General features: G+C 41.1%; 1 protein-coding gene across 1 annotated transcript in view; it reads left to right on the forward strand.

The window, feature by feature from the left end:
• The window catches only part of Sidt1 (SID1 transmembrane family, member 1), an 82,913-nt gene that overhangs the window by 53,256 nt on the left and 9,479 nt on the right, over positions 1-20,178 (forward strand). Inside the window, exons 10-21 of the mRNA XM_013028520.1 lie at positions 984-1,027; positions 6,176-6,244; positions 7,777-7,922; positions 9,275-9,348; positions 10,314-10,380; positions 12,008-12,081; positions 13,141-13,264; positions 13,465-13,582; positions 16,293-16,429; positions 17,312-17,420; positions 18,874-18,888; positions 19,752-19,828. Of these exons, the coding sequence (XP_012883974.1) occupies positions 984-1,027; positions 6,176-6,244; positions 7,777-7,922; positions 9,275-9,348; positions 10,314-10,380; positions 12,008-12,081; positions 13,141-13,264; positions 13,465-13,582; positions 16,293-16,429; positions 17,312-17,420; positions 18,874-18,888; positions 19,752-19,828 (1,054 nt within the window). The remainder of the gene's footprint in view (positions 1-983; positions 1,028-6,175; positions 6,245-7,776; positions 7,923-9,274; positions 9,349-10,313; positions 10,381-12,007; positions 12,082-13,140; positions 13,265-13,464; positions 13,583-16,292; positions 16,430-17,311; positions 17,421-18,873; positions 18,889-19,751; positions 19,829-20,178) is intronic.

Consider the following 20,178-nt stretch of genomic DNA (forward strand, 5'->3'; position numbering starts at 1 on the left):
CAAGTCCATTTTAAAATGGCAAAGGACTTAAATAGTTAGGTTTCATACATGTTCTATCTTAATATCTTCTCAATATGCAAATTGCCAGTACATGTATGAAACAATACTTAGGAGCTATGACTCACACCAGCTAGTCAGGAGGCAGAGATTGGGGAGATTGCTATTCAAGGCCACCTGGGCAAAAGGTTCACAAAACCCCTATTTCCAACCAATAAAAAATGGAGCCCAGTGCTATGTAGTTGTCATCCAGTTACCAGATATAAATAGGAATAAATAGGAAGATTGCAGTCCAGGCTAACTCTAGCATAAATGGGAGACTATTCAAAAAGTAAGGAAAGGAAAAAGGACTAAGGGCATGTTTTAAGTGGTAGAGCACTTGCTAAGCCAGGCACAAGGTCCTGAGTTCAAAGAAGAAGAAGAGAGGGAGGAGGAGGATATGGAAGAAAAGAAAAGAGAAAACAAAGGAGAAGAAAAAGGAGAGAGGGGAGGAGAAGGAGCAAGAGAAGGAGATTTATATTGAGACACAGATAAGTCTACCAAGAATGGTTGATAATGGATAAAGGATTTCCTCTGAGGTAATGAAATATTTGGAAATTAGATAGTGATGATAGTTGTACAACTTTGTGACCATACTAAAATTAATTGAAGTGTGTATATTAAAGGGTGAATCTTATGGCACGTAAGTTATCTGACATTAATAGGCAATCGATTAATGACCTGGAATAGTGTATATGCCTGGACTAATGTTGCTGGGTCACATGGTAATTCTGTGCTTAACACTTTCAGAAGCTGCCACGTTGTTTTCAAAAGTGACTTACCATCTTATATTCCCACCCATAATGGGCCAAGATTCCAATTTCTCTACCTCCAAAACCCATTTCAGACACCTAGCAGACAGATTCACAAAAAAGTATATTAGAAACAAATGTAAAATGCTGAAATTTTCAGTGTCTCTAGCAGCAAATATATGTGTTTATTTGCAGGTTTCAGAGAAAATCCATTGATGGAAGCTTTGGTTCCAATGACGGTAAGAAAAAAAATCCCTTGTCTGAATTCAGAACTATGTTGAACAATGAATGGTGCATCTTTTGCCTCTCTGTCTTTTGCAGTTTAAAAATATGCATTGATCCCTATCCCACAGAAAAGGCTAATTTGCAGTCTTTCTACAAAAGGCCGATCTAGCAAGAACTAGTTTTATAACTGGTAATTATGAGAATAGAGCTCACATTAAGAAGCTTAAGGTGGAGTGACCTTTGTAATTATTCACACCCCACTCATCAACTATTCGTTTTTAAACATTTACTCTTTTCTAGGATATAACTATTCATGCTTATATTATCCCAAAGCTGATTCCAGAATAATAGTAAGAATTCGTGAGAATTTTCATAAAAGGTTTACTTTTCCCATGTTGGAAGGAATAGAAGCTTTTGTTGTTTAGTATTTAGAAAGCTGAAATCTTTGAGACTAACAGGTTTAATAAAGACTACAACTTTATGGAATCCAGAATAAATAACTATTTAAGCCACCTTTTCCTCACCTCTGAGAATTTTCAGAAAAGAATTCAATTATCTGATCTTATTACAACTAAAATTTTTAGCTGTGCTTATTTTTGCAATGCCTATTTGATCAGCATTCATGAGCTATTTTGCAGAGTAAGAATTTGAAAAAGGAATGAGGAGGACTTGATTTTTGAGACCCATGTAACAGATGTTACCTTCTGTTTTCCACACTTCACTGAGTCCACAGAATCTTAAAAAGACACAGGAACTCATCCCTGCCCCCTCCCAACAGGACATTTCTCCCTTTGCTGAAAGGTTGCTTTTTTTGTTTTGTTTTTCTTTTTTTTCTTTTTTTTTTTTACATTTGTCTTCTTTAAAGTCAGCATGTCTATTTTTCCACCACCCAGGCACTTTGCTTGGATAAACATTCAATTGCAAATATATAAGACTGTCAAAGAACACCTGCTCTGTGGCTTTAAAGTGTTAGCGCTAATTTCCCTTTTATTTGTGGAAATGTTTCAGGAACTTTATCGACTGGCTGGCTCTCATTGTTTGTTCCTACAACACTCCCCAAATTTGCTATTATTTTAGGCCTTGTTGAACTTGAGCATTGGATTCCATTTAGGTACCCTTAGAATGGATGATCTGTTATTTTTCATTGTATAGCTAATGTCATTTTAGTATTACAATAATAAGTAAAGGAATTCTATGTTCAGAAGGTCTCTGGAAGATCAAAGCATAAATCCACTAAACTGACACTTAAACCAGATTATTGTCTAAGGTCAGGAAGGCTGTGAAAATTAGCTAAGAGTTAGAAGCACCCTTTGAATAACAAGCAGAAACAAATGAGCAACTGAAAAAAAAACATAGACATACCACTGACATTTATATAATTGTAAGCAACAATAGCAATCACAAGAAAATATACCTGAAACCTGCTTAGACAATAAAGAGGCTCCTATGCCTTGAAGTGGACGTCAGGACTGAAGGAGTCATGAGGCTCTGGTCCCTTTTCCTGCCATTCCCTTAGTTCTGTTTCCCGGTTGGGGAGATACATCAAGACTCCTATCTCACCTGACAATGCCGGAGGGAAGGAACTATCAGAAGTCTCCAGCATGTTAATCTGCCCAATCCAGGAGCATGGGAGGCTTTTCCACTTCCTTAGTTCTGCTTTAATTTCCTTTTTCAGTTTTTTTTTTTTTTAAGTTTTCGTCATAGAGGTCCCTCACTTCTTTAGTTAACTCCTAGGTATTTTATTTTTTGTGCGGCTATTACAAAAGGAGTTGATTTCAGCCGCGCTAGTTTCTTTGTACGTTCTTTCCCCTTGGTACAACCCCTGTTGTCACTGTATTCGATTCCCGTGTCCTGAATCTTGCATATACATTTTTCTAATTTGGGGAGAGGGATGGAAATAACAAAATGCTAAAATAAGGATACAGGGTGACCCATTGAAAACAAACTTTACAACTTTGGGGGGGGAGTTGGGGAGGTGGGGAGGAAAGGGATGGTAGGGGAAAACAAAGGAAATGGACTCATTACTCAATAGGAAATGGACTCATTACCTTGCTCATGAAACTGTAACCCCTCTGTACAGTATCTTTACAATAAAAAATATATATTAAGAGAAAAAAAAGAAGCCTCTGGCACTTTCTGGTGTTCCACGGTCTAGAGTGGATCGTATACTTACTATTAAACTACTCACTGAAGGAGTAAGTTTACCAACACGTTACACATTAACCTGCTCTGAGAATTAGTGTGAGGCCCTATTTATCTGAGAGCAAGATTTCTCAAACTCAGAACTATTGGCACTACAGGCGAGATTGTTCTCTGTTATTAGGGTTTGTCCCATACACTGCAGGGTGTTATTCACCTCACCTACTGGATTCCAGTACCACACTTCCTCATTGAGGCAACTGAAAATATGTCTCCAAACACTGACAAATGTTCTTTTAGGGCACTACAGCTTCCTTCTTGTCTCCACTTTAAAAAATCAGTGCATCAGCTGCCAGAAGCAGAGATAATTGAACAAAGTGCCAGCTTAGTGAGCAGGAAACTACAGGAAGCTGGTCCTCCCCTGTGTCATGACCACTAGTGAGAAAAGACCTAGCTGTTTAAAGTAAGAACAGGCACTAAGGAGCCTGGGGTTGGGGAGAGAGAGAAGAGAGGAGAGAAAGAATGGCCAAGGGGAGGGGAGAGAGAGAGAGACAGAGACAGAGACAGAGACAGATAGAGACAGAGACAGAAAGAGAAAGAGAGAGAGAGAGAGCACCAAATGGCCCAGAGTGTCCAGTGACTCACACGTGTAACCCCAGCTACTATCCCTTTGAGGGATGCATTCAATCCATTCTAAACCATCGTGCCAATCAAATCCTTCTCTGGAAAGAGACATCACCAAATTGGGTTCCTAGCAAAAAAGCAGGGTCCATGTGAGGGGGGAAAAAAGAGAGGAATTTGGAGGACTCAACAACAAAAGAGTTCAACAACCTCCCTAGCAAATTGTAGCCTCAGAGTGTCTCAAATTGCAGTTTTGTCTCTCCACTCTTCTTTTCCTAAACTTCTTTTGATTTTTCTTGTGCCAGCTTTTTATTTCCTTGTAGAGGAATTTTATTTTTACATCTCTCTGTAAAGATGAATGATTTTCTTCACTTCCTCCTCAACTTTTGAAACACAAAATGAGATTTCGTTGGGTTTGGTAACCAGATGGCATGAAAATTAAATTTCATGGCAGCTAGCTCCCGTCATTTCTGACTCCCTCTGCAGCCTCCCTCTCCTACAGCTTCACAGACAGAAGGGGGCAGGACAACCACAAATATGAAGTCTCTGAAAGACCTAAACACATTCAACAGGAAATTAATTTGTTCTCTTCATATGGAGCATTTAGTATAAAAACCAGACATGCAAGAATATGCTCTTCTGTGAGGGAAGCAGACAGATGGCAAGTGACGCTTCCACAGAGAAAACCATACTAAAAGTTTCCTCATGAAGATGAGCTCATTCACAATCCTGTGTCTGCTATTCTCAGCCAGAACATCTCGATCTGTCCTATAAACTGTTATTTTGTGTTTAATTCTGCTTTCTAAATACTCTACAGCTAAAAATGTAAATATGATCATACTTGAAGTTTGGAAGGAAATGCTTTGGTTTGGTTTTTTCATTCAGACTCTAATGTTGGGGATCAAACTTAGGACTCCACAAATGCTACGCAAACACTGTTACAGTAAGCTACAGTCTCAGTCTACTTTGTTTTTCCCCTCTGGTTGTGGGGCTTGAACTGAGGACCTAGGTACTGTCTCTGAGCTTTTATGCTCAAGGCTAGTGCTTTCTACCACATTGAGCCACAGTTCTGGTTTCCTGGTAGTTAATTGGAGATAAGAGTCTCATAGATTTTTCCTGCCCAGGCTGGCTTCAAACATGATCCTTAGATCTCAGACTCCTGAATGTCTAGGATTACAGGTGCCTGGCCTCAGTCTGCTTTTGCATTCTGAAAGACCTTACCCACAAACAAAATTGACAAAACACCCCAGACAAGCTGATCTCATATGTAAATTGTGCAGAGCCAAGACCACGCAACCCCTAAAACACTTTTCTGCCTAACACTTGTATTGTGCATGAAAATGTGATTTATCATAGAACTATGCCTTAAAGTGATCAGGGTCAGCCAGCAGCTGCAGCAGAAGCCTGAGCTTGCTCAGTGTGAGACACATAGAGCTCAGAAATGTGATTCACTAAAGTCAACAGACCTATGCAGTTTGTTTGTTCTCTTGCTCTGATTTTAGTTTTCGGTTTTTCTTTTACATCACACATACAAAAGCCAAGATAGCATCTTAGCCCATAGACTTTAAGACATTTGGGAGATACTTTTCTCTGATTCATGTCGTAGGTTGACTACAGAGGTATCTATAGACTCTCAGAGCTTTAAAATCATTCTCCCTGTTTCTAGAACTATACTTCATTAGAAGGGTTTGGGGGACCATTAACTTACAGTCTACTTTAATCTCATTTTCAGTGAGCAGATGGCAACATTTACACCTGTTCTACATCCTAAATATCTGCCAACATAACTGATAATGCATGCTATCATCATTTATTGCTCTTGGTAGTGGAGCAATTTCCTTCTTACGTAGGGTTGGGATACTCTTAAAAGGTGTAACAAATAAATCCCAAACTCCTGTGACTTAATTGTAGAAATTTATTTCTGGTGTTCTTGTTCAATAGATGTCCTCACAGTCATTCCAAACTCAGGCTCTTTTGACCCTGCAGTTCTTCCAGGAACCAGCTATTTATTTATTTATTGTCAGTCATGGGGCTTAAACTCAGGGCCTAGGTGCTGTCCCTGGCTCTTTTGCTCAAGGCTAGTGCTCTACCACTTTGAGTCACAGTGCCACTTCTGGTGGTTAATTGAAGATAAGAGTCTCATGGTAGTTATCAAGACAGGATGAAAGAACTCTGAGCTAGGAGCTAAATGAATTATTTATATCTGTTCGAGCTCTGGAGAAAAAAAAAAGTCTCCCAGACTTTCCTGCCAGGGCTGGCTTTGAACTACAATCCTCAGATCTCAGTAGCTAGAATTACAAGCATGAGCCACCAGCACCCAGCTATTTTTTTTATTAGTTTTTTAAAGGGTAAGTTAGAAAGTATGTTAAAGTGTTTGCCTCTGGATTTTTTTTTCCCCACAGGCTCTGGAAATATGGTGTCACATCCCATCTCTGCCAGCACACCTGAAGGAAGCAATTATGGGGCCATAGGTATTTGCTACATTGAATCTAATGTTGGGACTGTTTCCTAACTTTCCAGAGATTAGCATACAAAGGGCCTTTGGCTTCCAGTCACTCTGAGCATTCGCCTCATCCTATGAAACTGTCTTTTATGTATAAGATGAATTGATTGGAAGTATTGGAAGGTTTCTGCCAGGCTGACTTTCTGCAGTTCTATTTTCCTTCTTTTGGGACTTGCTAACTGCAGTTTTTGCCATCAACTACCAAGCCCTGGGGAACATTTACATACCCAGCCTGACTGTATGGCATGGGAAATGCATCACAGCAAGCCTGACAACAATTGACCGGTTGTTTCATTCTCAGGTGTCAGAGGAGTAAGGGCCAGCAGAAGACTAAGACAGTGCTGCAGGTGAACATGGCTGTGGCCTGCATTTGGCTAACTTCACACCTGAGCCTGCTCACTGCCACCCAGTCATTCCCTTGCCAAACCCAGAGTTCAGTAAACAGCTGAAGGGAACAGAGTCCTCAAACCTGTCTTGTGAGAGTAGACATGCACTGAGCTGCCTGACCCTTCCATGGTGCTTCTAGGCCTGTGAATGAGGCTTCTTAAAATATCCGTGTGAACTTGGCATCGGGGGCTCACATCTGTAATCCTCGCTATTCAGGAGGCTGAGATCTCAGGATCATAGCTCAAAAAAAGCCAGCCCGAGCAGGAAAGCCCATGAGACCCTATCTCCAATTAACCACCAAAAAGCCTGAAATAGAGCTGTGGCTCAAATGGTAGAACACCAGCCTTGAGCAAAATAGCTGAGGGACAGTGCCCAGGCTCTGAGTTCAAGCCCCGGGACTCTGTCTCTATATATCTCAATGTGGAGAGACTGGGAGTCCTGTATTCCTTCCCTGTCATTCTGTAACTGAGCATGTGGGCTCAGTGTAGGCTACTTATTTTTAGTTCTGTAAAAACAGGATTTTTTTAAGCATCTGAAAAGAAGAAATAAAGCTGATGGTAGGCTCTGCTCATGTGCTCAAGCTGCACAAATTCCATCTGCTCTTAGAAACATTCATGGGAACAGAAGAATCCTGCTTCCTGAGAATGTTCTTTCCATTATATAACCATAGACATAGCATGTGGGAGATGTCTGCAGATAAATTCTCTATGTGTGAGAAATGTATAGCTGCTAGATATGTGTATGCATACACATATATGTGATCGATGCTATACATAACACATAACAGCGTGCATGTGGATGTTGGTATCTTTGTGTTCATATTTTAAAAATATGAAACATGAAATCTAAGCACAATGTTATTTTGCATCCAAAAAGCTAAAAGAGCAGATGCCTTTATATCCTAATATGCATTCATGTATAGAAATCGAAAGTTAATTATAAAGATAGGAGAAACGGTGCGGGGCAGGTGTGGTGGGGAAACGCACATGTCTCCTGTTAAGGAATTCTTGTGGACCAATATGGAATTTTCTAGGTGTCGATCTGCTTTATGCAGAAGAATGGGTTCCATGGGCTGTTCTTGGCTTTTCATGGCAGATGAGTTTTCTGTTTCAGATGAGTCAAACTCTAGTCCTGGGAGGCAGGTGTCCTCGTCTGAGGGTGGGCAGCCATGCCAGTCAGACACGGACAGTTCCGTGGAGGAGAGTGACTTCGACACCATGCCAGACATCGAGAATGACAAAAACATCATCCGTACCAAGGTACCCCTGCCTGGCTCTCTTGCTTTCTTCCTTTCTTTTGTCTGTCTTGGGGCTTGAACTCTGGGCCTAGGCACTGACTATGAGCCATTCAGCTCAAGGGAAGAGCTTTACCACTTGAGCCACAGCGCCACTTCTGGTTTTCTGGTGGTTAATTGGAGAAAAAGAGTCTCACGGACTTTCTTGCCTGGGCTGGCTTTGAACCATGATCCTCAGATCTCAGCCTCCTGAGTAGCTACGATTATAGAAGTGAGTCACCGGCACCCCGCCTGGCTATTCCTTTTGAGAAAGCAGAAAGTTTGGCAGTAGAATAAACTTCACCAGTGTCTCGTTTTCTGTCATTTCCCTTCAGGAGAAGTCACTTTTCCCAGAAGGTCTAGACGGAACTTAGCTATAGACTAAAGGCAGTCCTTTGTTAATTAGCACCTGTTTCCCTTGGGTGGGTTTGTAGTGGGGGAGGGGGTGGAATGAACAAAATAGTAAATATTCTTAGTATCTGTAGTTGCTGACTATGGACAAGAAAGGATGAAGGAATTCAAATAGATAGAAGAAAAGATTCATTGAGGCTGTATCTTGAAAAGCTCCCTGTTTTTGTACACATCAGAAGTAAAGCTCATTTCCTCCTGGCATATAGTTATTATATTGTGTGGTATCCAGTAAAAGAAGTACACACTTTCAACCACCTGCGATTTAAAAATTAAACATTGGCTAATTCTGGAAGTAGGAAAATCAATACTTGAGGTATTGCATTCAGTATTCCTAGACGTTTTCCACTTTAGCCAATCCTTAATATTCCAAGAGAATATCCTGGGAAGGTGGCTCAGTGGTAGAGCGCTTGCCTTGCATGCATGAGGCCCTCCGTTCGATTCCTCAGCACCACATAAGCAGAAAAAGCCGGAAGTGGGGCTGAGGCTCAAGTGGTAGAGCACTAGTCTACAGCTGAAGAGCTGAGGGACAGCGCCCAGGCCCAGAGTTCAGGCCCCACAACCGACAAAAAAAAAAAAAGAAAGAAAGAAAGAAAAGAAAAAAAGAATCAACAAAAGTTGGGGGGGGGACGGAAATGGGAAGGGATGGGAAGGGAAGGGAAACAAAGGAGGAGGCAACAATGCTTGATAAGAAATGTACTCATTACCTTGCCCATGTAATTGTAACCCCTCTGTATGGTATTTTCAAAATAAAAAAAAGAAAAATATTAGGATTTTATTAAGATATCCTAGGAGAAAACAAAATTTAAAGAAAAAGTCTTATTGAATAATTTTAACCTCTAGTGAAGGTTTAAATCAAAATTTGTAAACTCTATCACATACAAGCAAAGTCAAGTATAATTTTGCATTCTCTTTTTCTTGGCATCCTAGATGTTCCTGTACCTGTCAGATCTGTCCAGAAAGGACAGGAGAATCGTCAGCAAAAAATATAAGATTTATTTTTGGTAAGTAGATGGCTAGAGCTCCCATAAAAAATCCTGAATCACTCATTGATGGATTCATTCATTCATTGTAGTGCTAGAGATCAAAGCCAGGGCCTCACACATACTAAGGAAGTATTCTATCACTAAACTAGATGCTCAGTTCCTCAATTATTCCAAGTTAGAAGTTTTCTATGTAAAAGCCATAAGCAGTTATTTCACAAGGTGTTAACGTTCAATGAGGAACCATGATAGGTATTGATACCACCAGTTAATGGTAAAGAGACCACCTGTGATGGTCATAGACCCAACCTCCCACCCAGCCAAGAGCCTGACCTCTAGGGGGCAGACTGTTGCTCTTCTATGATTACATTTCCCGCTTTTTCCTGAGGAAGGCCCTTTCACTTTGGAAACAGAGAAGAAACAGGGACAGAGGGGCCCTATGAAATTTTATAGCACAGGCTATCACTTTGGAACTGAATTACGTGAGAGAGCCACCCCTCTTCATATGATCCTCAACTATTACTTGTAACTCTGAGCATTTTAACAACGTGCGAAATAGTCTGTTACTAATCAGGTGGTTTCATTAGAAGCAAGGTTTTACAAATGATTGTACAAACAGGAAGGGGAAAATAAAGCCTTATTAATTGTTGACTGCTTATCTTCAGCCACACCATTTCAGTTAATACATTCAGTGTTTTTCTCTATTACCAAACTATATGGTAACCAAGGGGTGTATTTGTCTACTCCCCTTCCTTTCCCTTCTCTTTCCTCCCCTTTCCTTCTCTTCCCTTCCCTTCCTTTCCAAAATGTTGTGCACCAAATACCCAAATGCAACGAAAGGGAGAAGACAGGAGAAACAGGAACTCCATCACCTACTTCTAATTGCTTTTGGAAGCAAACTAGGGATGGAGTTATGAGCACTCCTTTGAAAACACTGAGCGATTACATGGTCATGAGAAGTAACTCCATTCTTTCTGTCTACATAGGAACATCATCACCATTGCTGTGTTTTATGCACTGCCTGTGATCCAGTTAGTCATCACCTACCAGACAGTAAGTGCTGCCACCAATCTGAATCCCAGCCTCCTTCCTGCAGGAAAAAATCTCCAGTGTGACCCATGGACAAAGACTTAATTTGGGATCATCAAGAATTAGTTTCCCATTTGGGTTCCAATAGGACTTCTCCATTGCTTCATGTTGAACTGATCTCTCACCTTTTATCCTGGCAGAGTTTGAGACAAGGTTTGGCTACGTAGCCCAAGTTAACCTCAAACTCTCCATCTTCCTACTTCCATCTCCCAAGTGCTAAGATTACACATATTTACACTATTTACATATTACACTATGTCTGGCTTTTACTGACTTTGCCAATCTGTTCTCCAAGGGACTGGAGACAACTTTTTATATTGTCTATCAACCTGAAATGATTATCTTGTACTCATTCAATCCTCTCAGTCAATTACATCTGTTATTTACCAGCCTGAGCATCATGATTTCTGAGCATCATGAAATAATGAAAATCAGGGTAAAGTCACACAAATTTTCCATAAATGATGATGGCCACACCATTTAGAACAACACAGGCTAAACTTTCTTTATGCAATGGTTCTTAACCTGTAATGTGCATTGAAATCACATGGCACACTTCTAAGACTCTCAGTGTGCATTCTGTTCCTCATACCAAATAGACAGGAACTCTGAGAGTAGAACAAGCATTAATATTGTTTAAATCAAAACTGATGCCAGGAAGTGGTAGTGTGGCTCAAGTACTAGCATGCTATCTTTCAGCAATAAAGCTAAGTAAACTCATAAAGCCTTGAGTTCAAGCTCCAGTCTGGCACCAAAAAGAAAGAAAGAGGGAGAGAAAGAGAGAGGGGCAAAGAGAGAGAGACAGAGACAGAGAGAGAGGAGAGGGAGGGAAGGAGGGAAGGAGGGAGGGAGGGAAGAAAGAAGGAAGGAAGGAAGGAAGGAAGGAAGGAAGGAAGGAAGGAAGGAAGGAAGGAAGGGAGGGAGGAAGAGAGGGAGGGAGGAAGAAAGGGAAGGTGATTCTTATGTACAGCCAGCCTTGAGAGCTAATAGTCTGAAAATATTTAGTCCATTCCATACTTGTTATATAACGAAGACAATGTTTTTATGGGGTTTGAACATCGATGTTTATAATCTAAATATTCTCTGCATTCTTTGGACCCTGTCAGAACCTACAGCTGTGTTGTGGCTTAAGTACATTCTTAGTGGAAAAGGGAATGACTTGGAAAACTGAATATACGTTCTCAGTGGTTTTCTTTTCTAACTGAATATACGTTCTCAGTGGTTTTCTTTTCTAACAGAAAAGCTGTCCCCCTCAGCTTTAATCTAGAAAATAGGATATAACAAGACAGACTTCAAAAGCAAGTATCCATGTTTCCATGAGTTCATAGTCCTTTTATTATGATAATAAAGAACCCACACTTAGTACTTCCATCTGAGGTCAACTACTGGCATACACAGACCATTTTCATCCAAAGCAAGAAATATGCCAGCAGGTGGTAATGACTCATTCCATCCCTGCTGAGAAGGAGCACTGGCTGCCTCTTGAACCACTGACAGTGCACCTGCCAGCCTTGTCTACATTTTGTGAACTGGGGTGAGACTCAGAGGCGGGAGAAAACCCGTATTTCCTCTTTTCACACTTATTTTCCAGGTGGTAAATGTCACAGGCAACCAGGACATCTGTTACTACAACTTCCTCTGTGCTCACCCCTTGGGCGTCCTGAGGTAAACCCAGTCCTCTGGATGCACGTGAGGCTATTTTAATTCTGTCTAATGTGATGTCAATGTCTCCTAAAAACACTACAAACAATTGGGGTTAACTACTATAATTAGGATAAAGAAGAATTAAACCCAGAAGTTGAGACCAGGCATGCTTTGCTCATTCCTGGGTGAGTTCCAGAGGCAATATTCCTAAAAATAACCTGATGAGGAGTAGGTTTTTGGAACCTGTAGGTCAGGTATAATCCTAGCTGAGATGGCATATGTTCATGGGCAGCATGTCTTATTTAATCAGTTAGTCTCCTGAGATGGATATTATAATTCCCTACATATTATGCTTTTCTGCTTAGGCTTACACAGATAAGCACTTGCTGAAGGTACCTCTGTTATTAATAACCTACATCAGGTCTTGTCCCCAGGACTGTTCTCAAGCCATCAGAATTCAATGAAATGAAAAGAGCATTTGCCTGGAAGGTGGGAACTTTCTTTCTTGGCCCAGAACCGAACCAACCTTGACTTACTAAAAGAAGCTGTTGGCTCTGATCAGCTGGCATTTATTCTGTAATTAACAATTAGAGATCTGAATACTGATACATAACAAGGGTTCATCTGGGAGAATTCAGGCTCACAGCACAACTCAAATGCTTAAGCAGCTCTCCTTGGACTCATATTTTGCCTGTGCCAGCAGGGTTGAAGGAGACCAGGAAGTTGTGAGGAATGCTGATCAAGCATCCCTAAGGGGAGATAGACATGTTACCATGTTCTTGAGAACAGTCCTGGGGACAAGACCTGATGTAGGTTATTAATAACAGAGGTACCTTCAGCAAGTGCTTATCTGTGTAAGCCTAAGCAGAAAAGCATAATATGTAGGGAATTATAATATGGTATCCTAACATGTCTATATGTATCCTAAAATGAAGGCATTAGGTTAAAGAGCATTTCTGAGAATTTTCTAATCCTGAAGTCATAGGGGAAGATTAGTGGTAGGAAAAAAAAAGAATGCTGAGTTCTCTCATTCATTCATCTATGCATTAATCACGCTCCCATTTTTTTACTCCTGTACAGTGCCTTCAACAATATTCTCAGCAACCTGGGCCATGTGCTTCTGGGATTTCTCTTCCTGCTGATAGTCTTGCGCCGGGACATTCTCCATAGAAGATCCCTAGAAGCTAAGGACATCTTTGCTATGGTGAGGGGAGAATGGGAAAAACAAAGATAGGAGCTGGATGATCCCAAACAGTACCTGAAAGCGGGAGGGGCATCTGAGTTGACAATGTGGTGCTCTATCATGTCTAATGAGCTCCATGATACCAGAGCGAAGGCTTCCAGATTTTGTGGATATGTTGCTAACTAGTGTCTTTCTGTTGACCCCCCTTTCTTCAATTTCAGGAGTATGGGATTCCCAAACACTTTGGTCTCTTCTATGCTATGGGCATCGCCCTGATGATGGAAGGAGTGCTCAGTGCTTGTTACCATGTCTGCCCTAATTACTCCAATTTCCAATTTGGTAATCAGACTTTACATCAACCATACAGATTTGGGTTACAGGAGACTTATCCAGGTTCCTTCCAAAAATGCCAAGTTCAAGTTTTCCAGAGCTAAAAAGAATTTTGTGTGAGCTGCAGCCATCTAAGAGCACCTCACCGCACAGCATAGTTTCTACCTGTTGTACCATTTTTCTTTTTGACCACCTTTTAGACTAGAAAACAGTCAACACTGAGGATGACCCCCAGGTATGTTCCCAAGGCAGACAATGGGTCAAGCATTAGGTGGCAAGCCAGTTAAAATCCACCAACAGACTTCTGGAAAAGCCCTTGGTGCAACTCGGCATAATTGAGTGGCTAGACTGTTCTGGGTGTGAAAGTCATAGAAAGACTAATTCTTACTAACTCTGCTGACATAGTGGAATAAAGAGATGTCTCAGCTCATGGTCTGAAGGACTCCAACTTTGTGTGATCCTTTTGGTTGTACCCCATCTGTATGTTGGTTTCATCCTGAGACTGACTTCTCTCATGGTGGCCAAAATTAAACATAGGAGACATTGGCCTCATGTCCCATTCTCTAATTCCAGAGGAGGTTTTGAGCTGGCTTCCAGGAGCTTTCACTTAGGAGGAAGGATTTTTTTTTCTTTCTTGGAACCTCAAGATAATGACTTCTCACACCTCAGAAACTTATACTCATGGGTCAATGCCTGAATCAGTCACTAAATACTGGCTAGTTCAGACTGGGTTGCTATACCAATGAGAAAAGGGGTAAGATTACATTTCGACCAATCAGGCCCATCCCTGAGCCAAGGGTGGTTCTAGCTTTTATGAAGCTGAGTTGAAAAGAGGATAGATGAATCCAAGTTTGTATTGAAATGCTGTTAAAGAGGAAGGGTGGGTGTGGATGGAAGAACACATTCCTATAATCCCAGCATCTAGGAGTCTGAAGCAGGAGATTCAGAGTTTGACGTTACTCTGGGGTACATTGTGAGATTTTGACTCTGCAAAACAAAGAGAAAAAAAAGGAAACAAAAGGAAAGAGAAGAAAGAGCGGAACTGGTCAATCAATAACATCTTCCTTACTCAAAGATAACCTTTTCCTTTGGTGCCAATTTGGGGCTTGAACTCAGAGCCTAGGTGCTGTCCCTGAGGTTCTTTTTGCTCAAGGCTAGTGTCCTACCACTTGAACCACAACTCCATTTCCAGCTTTTTAGTGGTTAATTAGAGATAGAAAGCTCCTGTGCTTTCCTGCCCAAGCTGCTTCAAACCGTGATCTTCAGATCTCAGCCTTCTGAGTAGCTAAGATTACAGATGTGAGACACTGACATCCAGCTAAAATATCATATTTTTAAGTATTTTTCTTAGACCTACTTTTTAATAAAACAAAAAAAGTGGAATAAAGTTGAGCCATTTTGAACCTATTTACTGCAGCATTGACCAAACTTATTCTCTCCTTTTCCCAAAGGCAACAAATTTGATTAATTTAGTATTTATCCTTTGAGTTTGTTTTTTTTTTGTATTTCTACTACATTAATTTATCACAGTGTGTTCTGAAATCTTCACTTTTTATTCAACAATCAGCTTTCGTTCAACAATGAGAGACTCAATTCAAATGGAATCAAGAATGTGGAATTTATTTATTTATTTATTTATGGGTCCAGTCGTGGGGCTTGAACTCTGGGCCTGGGTGCTGTCCCTCAGCTCTTCAGCTCAAGGCTAGCACTCTACCACTTGAGCCACAGCACCACTTCTGGCTTTTTTTTCTGCTTATGTGGTGCTAAGGAATCAAACCCAGGGCCTCGAGCATGCAAGGCAAGCACTCTACCCCTGAGCCACCTTCCCAGCCCAAATTCATTTATTCTTAAGGAATGTCATATTCCATTAAAAAAGATGTCACATTTATCAACTCCATTGGACAACATTGAGATGTTGCCAATATTTTACTGTTATATAGAAGACAATGAACATTTTTCCTATATTTCCTTGTGCACACGAGAGATTTCCGAGATATCTAGAAGTATAAGTTCTGTACATCAAATCACCTAATTTGTACATCTATTTTGCTGGAGACTTACCAAATTTCTCTCCAGAGTGTTCATTTCTATTTTGCTGTGACAGTTTCAATTTCCCCACATTAGCATTAGCATTTGTTATCTTCAGACATTTAAGGATTTTTTTTACTAATTTTTTTGAGTAATGTGGAGCAGTGAATAGATGTTTTACTTTGCATCTTTATAATTCTAATGCAGCTAAGCTACATTTAGTGTCTAGTTTTTGCCTGTCATTTAACTGTCAGGATAAACAATGCAGAACACACACACACACACACACACACACTAACAGTAGTCAATGTGTTTATATTTCAAGGTATTGAGAACAACCTTATACGCCTACCTGCACTCTTACTGTCTCACGCTCTAAACCATTACTGTTCAGGATTCTTTTGTTATGATTGTTAACATCAGCCTTTAAAATACTTTAAAACACTTATGCAAGTGCGAGTAGTTGGTTATTTATCCTATCATATAATAGATAACCCTTAGAGAGGGGTTACAAATGGAGTAAGTGAGATATTTTTAGAAAATGCATGAGGGAAGGGGGCTGGCGTGTTTGGAGGCCTCCAAAAATAACCATGGGATTGAAGTGAAGGGGTATCCAGAAAATGAAGACAAATGTAGAAAGTGTCATCTGTCACCTCCCGAACCTCATATCTTGACTTGTGTGTGTCCTCAGACACCTCCTTCATGTACATGATCGCAGGCCTCTGCATGTTGAAGCTCTATCAGACTCGCCACCCGGATATCAATGCCAGTGCCTACTCTGCCTACGCCTCCTTCGCTGTGGTCATCACACTCACCGTCCTTGGCGTGGTAGGCCCCTCTCCACCTGCCTTCCGGGCTCTTGAAAAGTGCCCTCTTGAGAGGATTTTTGTTGTTTGTTTGACCTCAAGTACCAAGGGGTGTTTTTTGTTGTTGTTGTTGTTCTGTTTCGTTTCATTTTGGTTTTGCCAGTCCTAAGGCTTGAACTCTGGGTTTGAGTGCTGTCTCTGAACTCTTTTTTGTTCAAGGCTAATGCCATATCGCTTGAACCATAACACCACTTTCAGCTTTTTCTGTGATTAATTGGAGATAAGAGTCTCACAGACTTTTTTTCCTAGGCTGCCTTCAAACTGATCTGAGGATCAGTTTGAAGTAGGATCCTCTTGAGTAGGATTACAGGCATGAGCCACCAGCATCTGGCTAAGGATTCTAGGGTTCATCACACACTGTCATCATGGGTCCATTCAGAGCACACTTACTTGAATACTTAGATGGTTCTTTAGAAAACTGTAGCAGGTGCTTGTAAAACTACCTCTGGGGAATTTCAATATTAAACTGGAACCGACTCAAGTCAGATTGGAACGGATAGATCCAAGCTGATTGGAGAGAACCAAGCTGAATAAACAGGAACTACTTTCTAAATGTTCATGGGCAGCACTGGGGCTGTTTGGTTATTTGAAAAGCCTTATCACCCCACTGTAGACCTGTGGTCCGTTCACAGTCTTGTTCAGTTGACTCTCCTATTTTTCTCTCTTCTGTTTTTATGTGGCCAGGTAGCTAGCATTTTTTGCATCCAATGTGCAGTAATATCCTTTTGAGTTCTAGGGAGAGGGAGAAAATAAAATATACACAGTTAGTTTTTCTCCTTGAGATTGTATAAGAGACATTCTAGTAGAAAATCCAGGTCAAAACAATCTCCATTTCTATTTCTAGGTGTTTGGAAAAAATGACGTGTGGTTCTGGGTCATTTTCTCTGCCATCCATATTCTGGCCTCCCTGGCCCTCAGCTCCCAGATCTACTACATGGGTCGTTTCAAGATAGGTGAGTTACCTCTTTTCTGTGGTAAACACGTGGTTTACTTACCCTGATGCCTTCTGTCATCCCAATCAGAGTGTTACTGATCATCATGGATACATGTTCTGACGTCTGTGCTGTGTTCAGTTGTCTCCAGGAATTTTTCCCTTACAAGATTACAATAAGTTGTTACCACTACTTGTGTTTTCAACTGAGAAACTAAGTGTGCCAGACCTCAGCGCTGAGGCACACCGACAGCCCCTGCAGCAAACACAAGGCCCCAGGATTTAAATGTGTATTAGGAGGAAGAGCTAACCCATTTTAAAGCACAGACATAGATAAAGGGAATTTCCATTACCATGTTCATGAGTACTAAGGGTGTTAGTGAGGATAACAGTAATATAACTAAGTCAGTCTATCTTTCAAATGAAGTAAAGATAACACATTATATTACAGCCATGTCATAATTTCTGAGAATCCCATCAGAAAAAAAGATGTCACACACAAAGGCTGATGTGAGTTTATTCCATGAACCCAAAAGGACAAAGGAGAAGATGTTACCAAAATGTATCCTGGAGAGGAATTCTTGCCAGGACCATTAATCACTCTGAAAGAAACAGTGACCTTTAGTTGACATACATTGCCAGCCTGAGGCAGCCTTATAGGGAAATAATTGCTCTAAGATCACTCTCCTCCCTTGTCCATGCAGTATCCTGACGGGGATCCTCACCATCTACCCAAAGGACTGTGTGGGATCCACAGCATGGTTCAGACATGTCAGTTTCCTTTTCTGATACAAAGAGAGAGACATGTTGCAAGTAGAAAGGGCCACTTGGAATTAACTGACTGTTCAAGTTCTGTGCCCAGGGAGTCTTTCTCTGGTGATTACAGGGGTACCAGAATCAAAAGGAAAACCTGCGATTTCTTTGTGATAATGATGGTGATTCAAGTTAGTCTTTAGCAGGAAGTATTGGATTCATGAACCTTGGAGGTGATGTTCTGCCAATTCCAACCTCTCTATTCATATCATCTGCTGCCTTTGCTTTCTTACCGCATGCTTTCCCTAGGGCCCTCAGGTGACACTAGAAAGTAAATACTGACCAGGAGAGGCAGCAGTGATGAGACAGAATGTTTCATATGTAGGATGGCGCATGGAGAACACCTTGCGCAGATCACTCTGAGATCCCAGAGCCCAGGACAAGAGACCTCAGGGATTGCTCAGGAGAAGACAGATGATAAAAATGGCAAGTTTGCACACCATAATAGATACACAGAGAGAGAAATCTCAGTGGAATGTGGAATCACAGAATGAGGGACTCTGTCCTTTGTGATAACCAAATATTACTTTTATCATTAGGAAATATAATTGTAGTTATTGTTTTGAGAAAATGAAATAAAATGACCAGTAGTTTATCCGTTTGGTTTCCGTATTACAAATCATTTCTTTCTCTCATTTCTTCTCTGCTTCCTACTGATTCAGATGTGTCTGACACAGGTAATGTCCTGCCATCCTTCCTAGGGCTCTCAGTTGTTTCCTGTCAAAGTGCTCTGGGTGTGTGTATGCCAGCTCTGATCCCTGAATACCCTCTTCCAGGTCAGACAAGCTGTGTTGGAGAGAGAGGATACAAAGAGAGGGAGAAAGGCCAGGCTGTCCTCAGCCTCTACCTGCTGCGTAGGTAGAGGCTGGTCTGTTACAAGGCCAAGGCCCTTCTTCATGGTTAGTTCAGTAGATGGTTAGCCTTGAAGAGAAATAGCACCCCCAACAGAGTGGGGACCCACACTGAATGCTGGCTCTGAGCAGACTGGGTTTGCATTTGATATCAACAATGTGGACAGTTTACTGACAGCCCCTCTCTTGACCTTGATTCATTCTTGTTATAATGTGCACACTGATAGCATTTCATGGTGTCTTTTTACACTGCATTATTTAAAGCTGTGTCATATTTTTCTCTCCATCTTAATTTGCAGCCTTTTCATTTTTCTGACTGGTTGCAATACAGATAGGCTTTCTGAACCTGCTGAGGACAACCCAGGATCCTCTGGCTTAATTCTTACCAATTCATAACCACATTGAGAAATAGAGATCGTAAGGGTTACCAGCCACCCATGTGATTTGCGGAGTTTGTTATTCATGTCTTTCTTGTTTGCCTGTCTTCTCTGTGATGCATGGACTTAGTGCCCTTCGTGACAATAGCATCTTTAGAGAATATATTGATTGTTCACCCATTCTATACAGAGCATCTTGATGCAACTTAATACAGCAAAGATGGTATTATCTTAGCTGCATTCCCTATGGTTTGATTTCCCCACATTTGTATTCTCTTAAGCCTTTTCATGATTCAGTTGTGTTATCAGCAGATTTGGGGATTTTCCGACGGGCTGCTATGGTGTTCTACACAGACTGTGTCCAGCAGTGTAGTCGGCCTCTGTACATGGTATGTGCATGCTTCTCTGTTCTTGGCCTCTTCCCAGAAAGTAGAAGAACAGCAGGAAGGCTAGGCTGGGGGCTATCACTCAAAGGTACAGAAATCAGAAGGACCAGATGGCCCAGAGTGGCTGAGGTCCTGTTAGTAATAGAAGAATATTACTTCCTTTTTTAAAAAAAGACGAGAGTATTTTCCTATTTTTGTAAACAAAATATTTGCTAGTTTACGGAGATTGAATTTTTAAAAAACATATATACCAATCATTTTTTTTGGGGGGGTCTGGTTGTGGGGCCTGAACTCTGGGCCTGGGCGCTGTCCCTCAGCTCTTCAGCTCAAGGCTAGCACTCTACCACTTGAGC

Source organism: Dipodomys ordii, unplaced genomic scaffold, assembly GCF_000151885.1.
Source record: "Dipodomys ordii isolate 6190 unplaced genomic scaffold, Dord_2.0 Scaffold111, whole genome shotgun sequence".
Taxonomy (NCBI): domain Eukaryota; kingdom Metazoa; phylum Chordata; class Mammalia; order Rodentia; family Heteromyidae; genus Dipodomys; species Dipodomys ordii.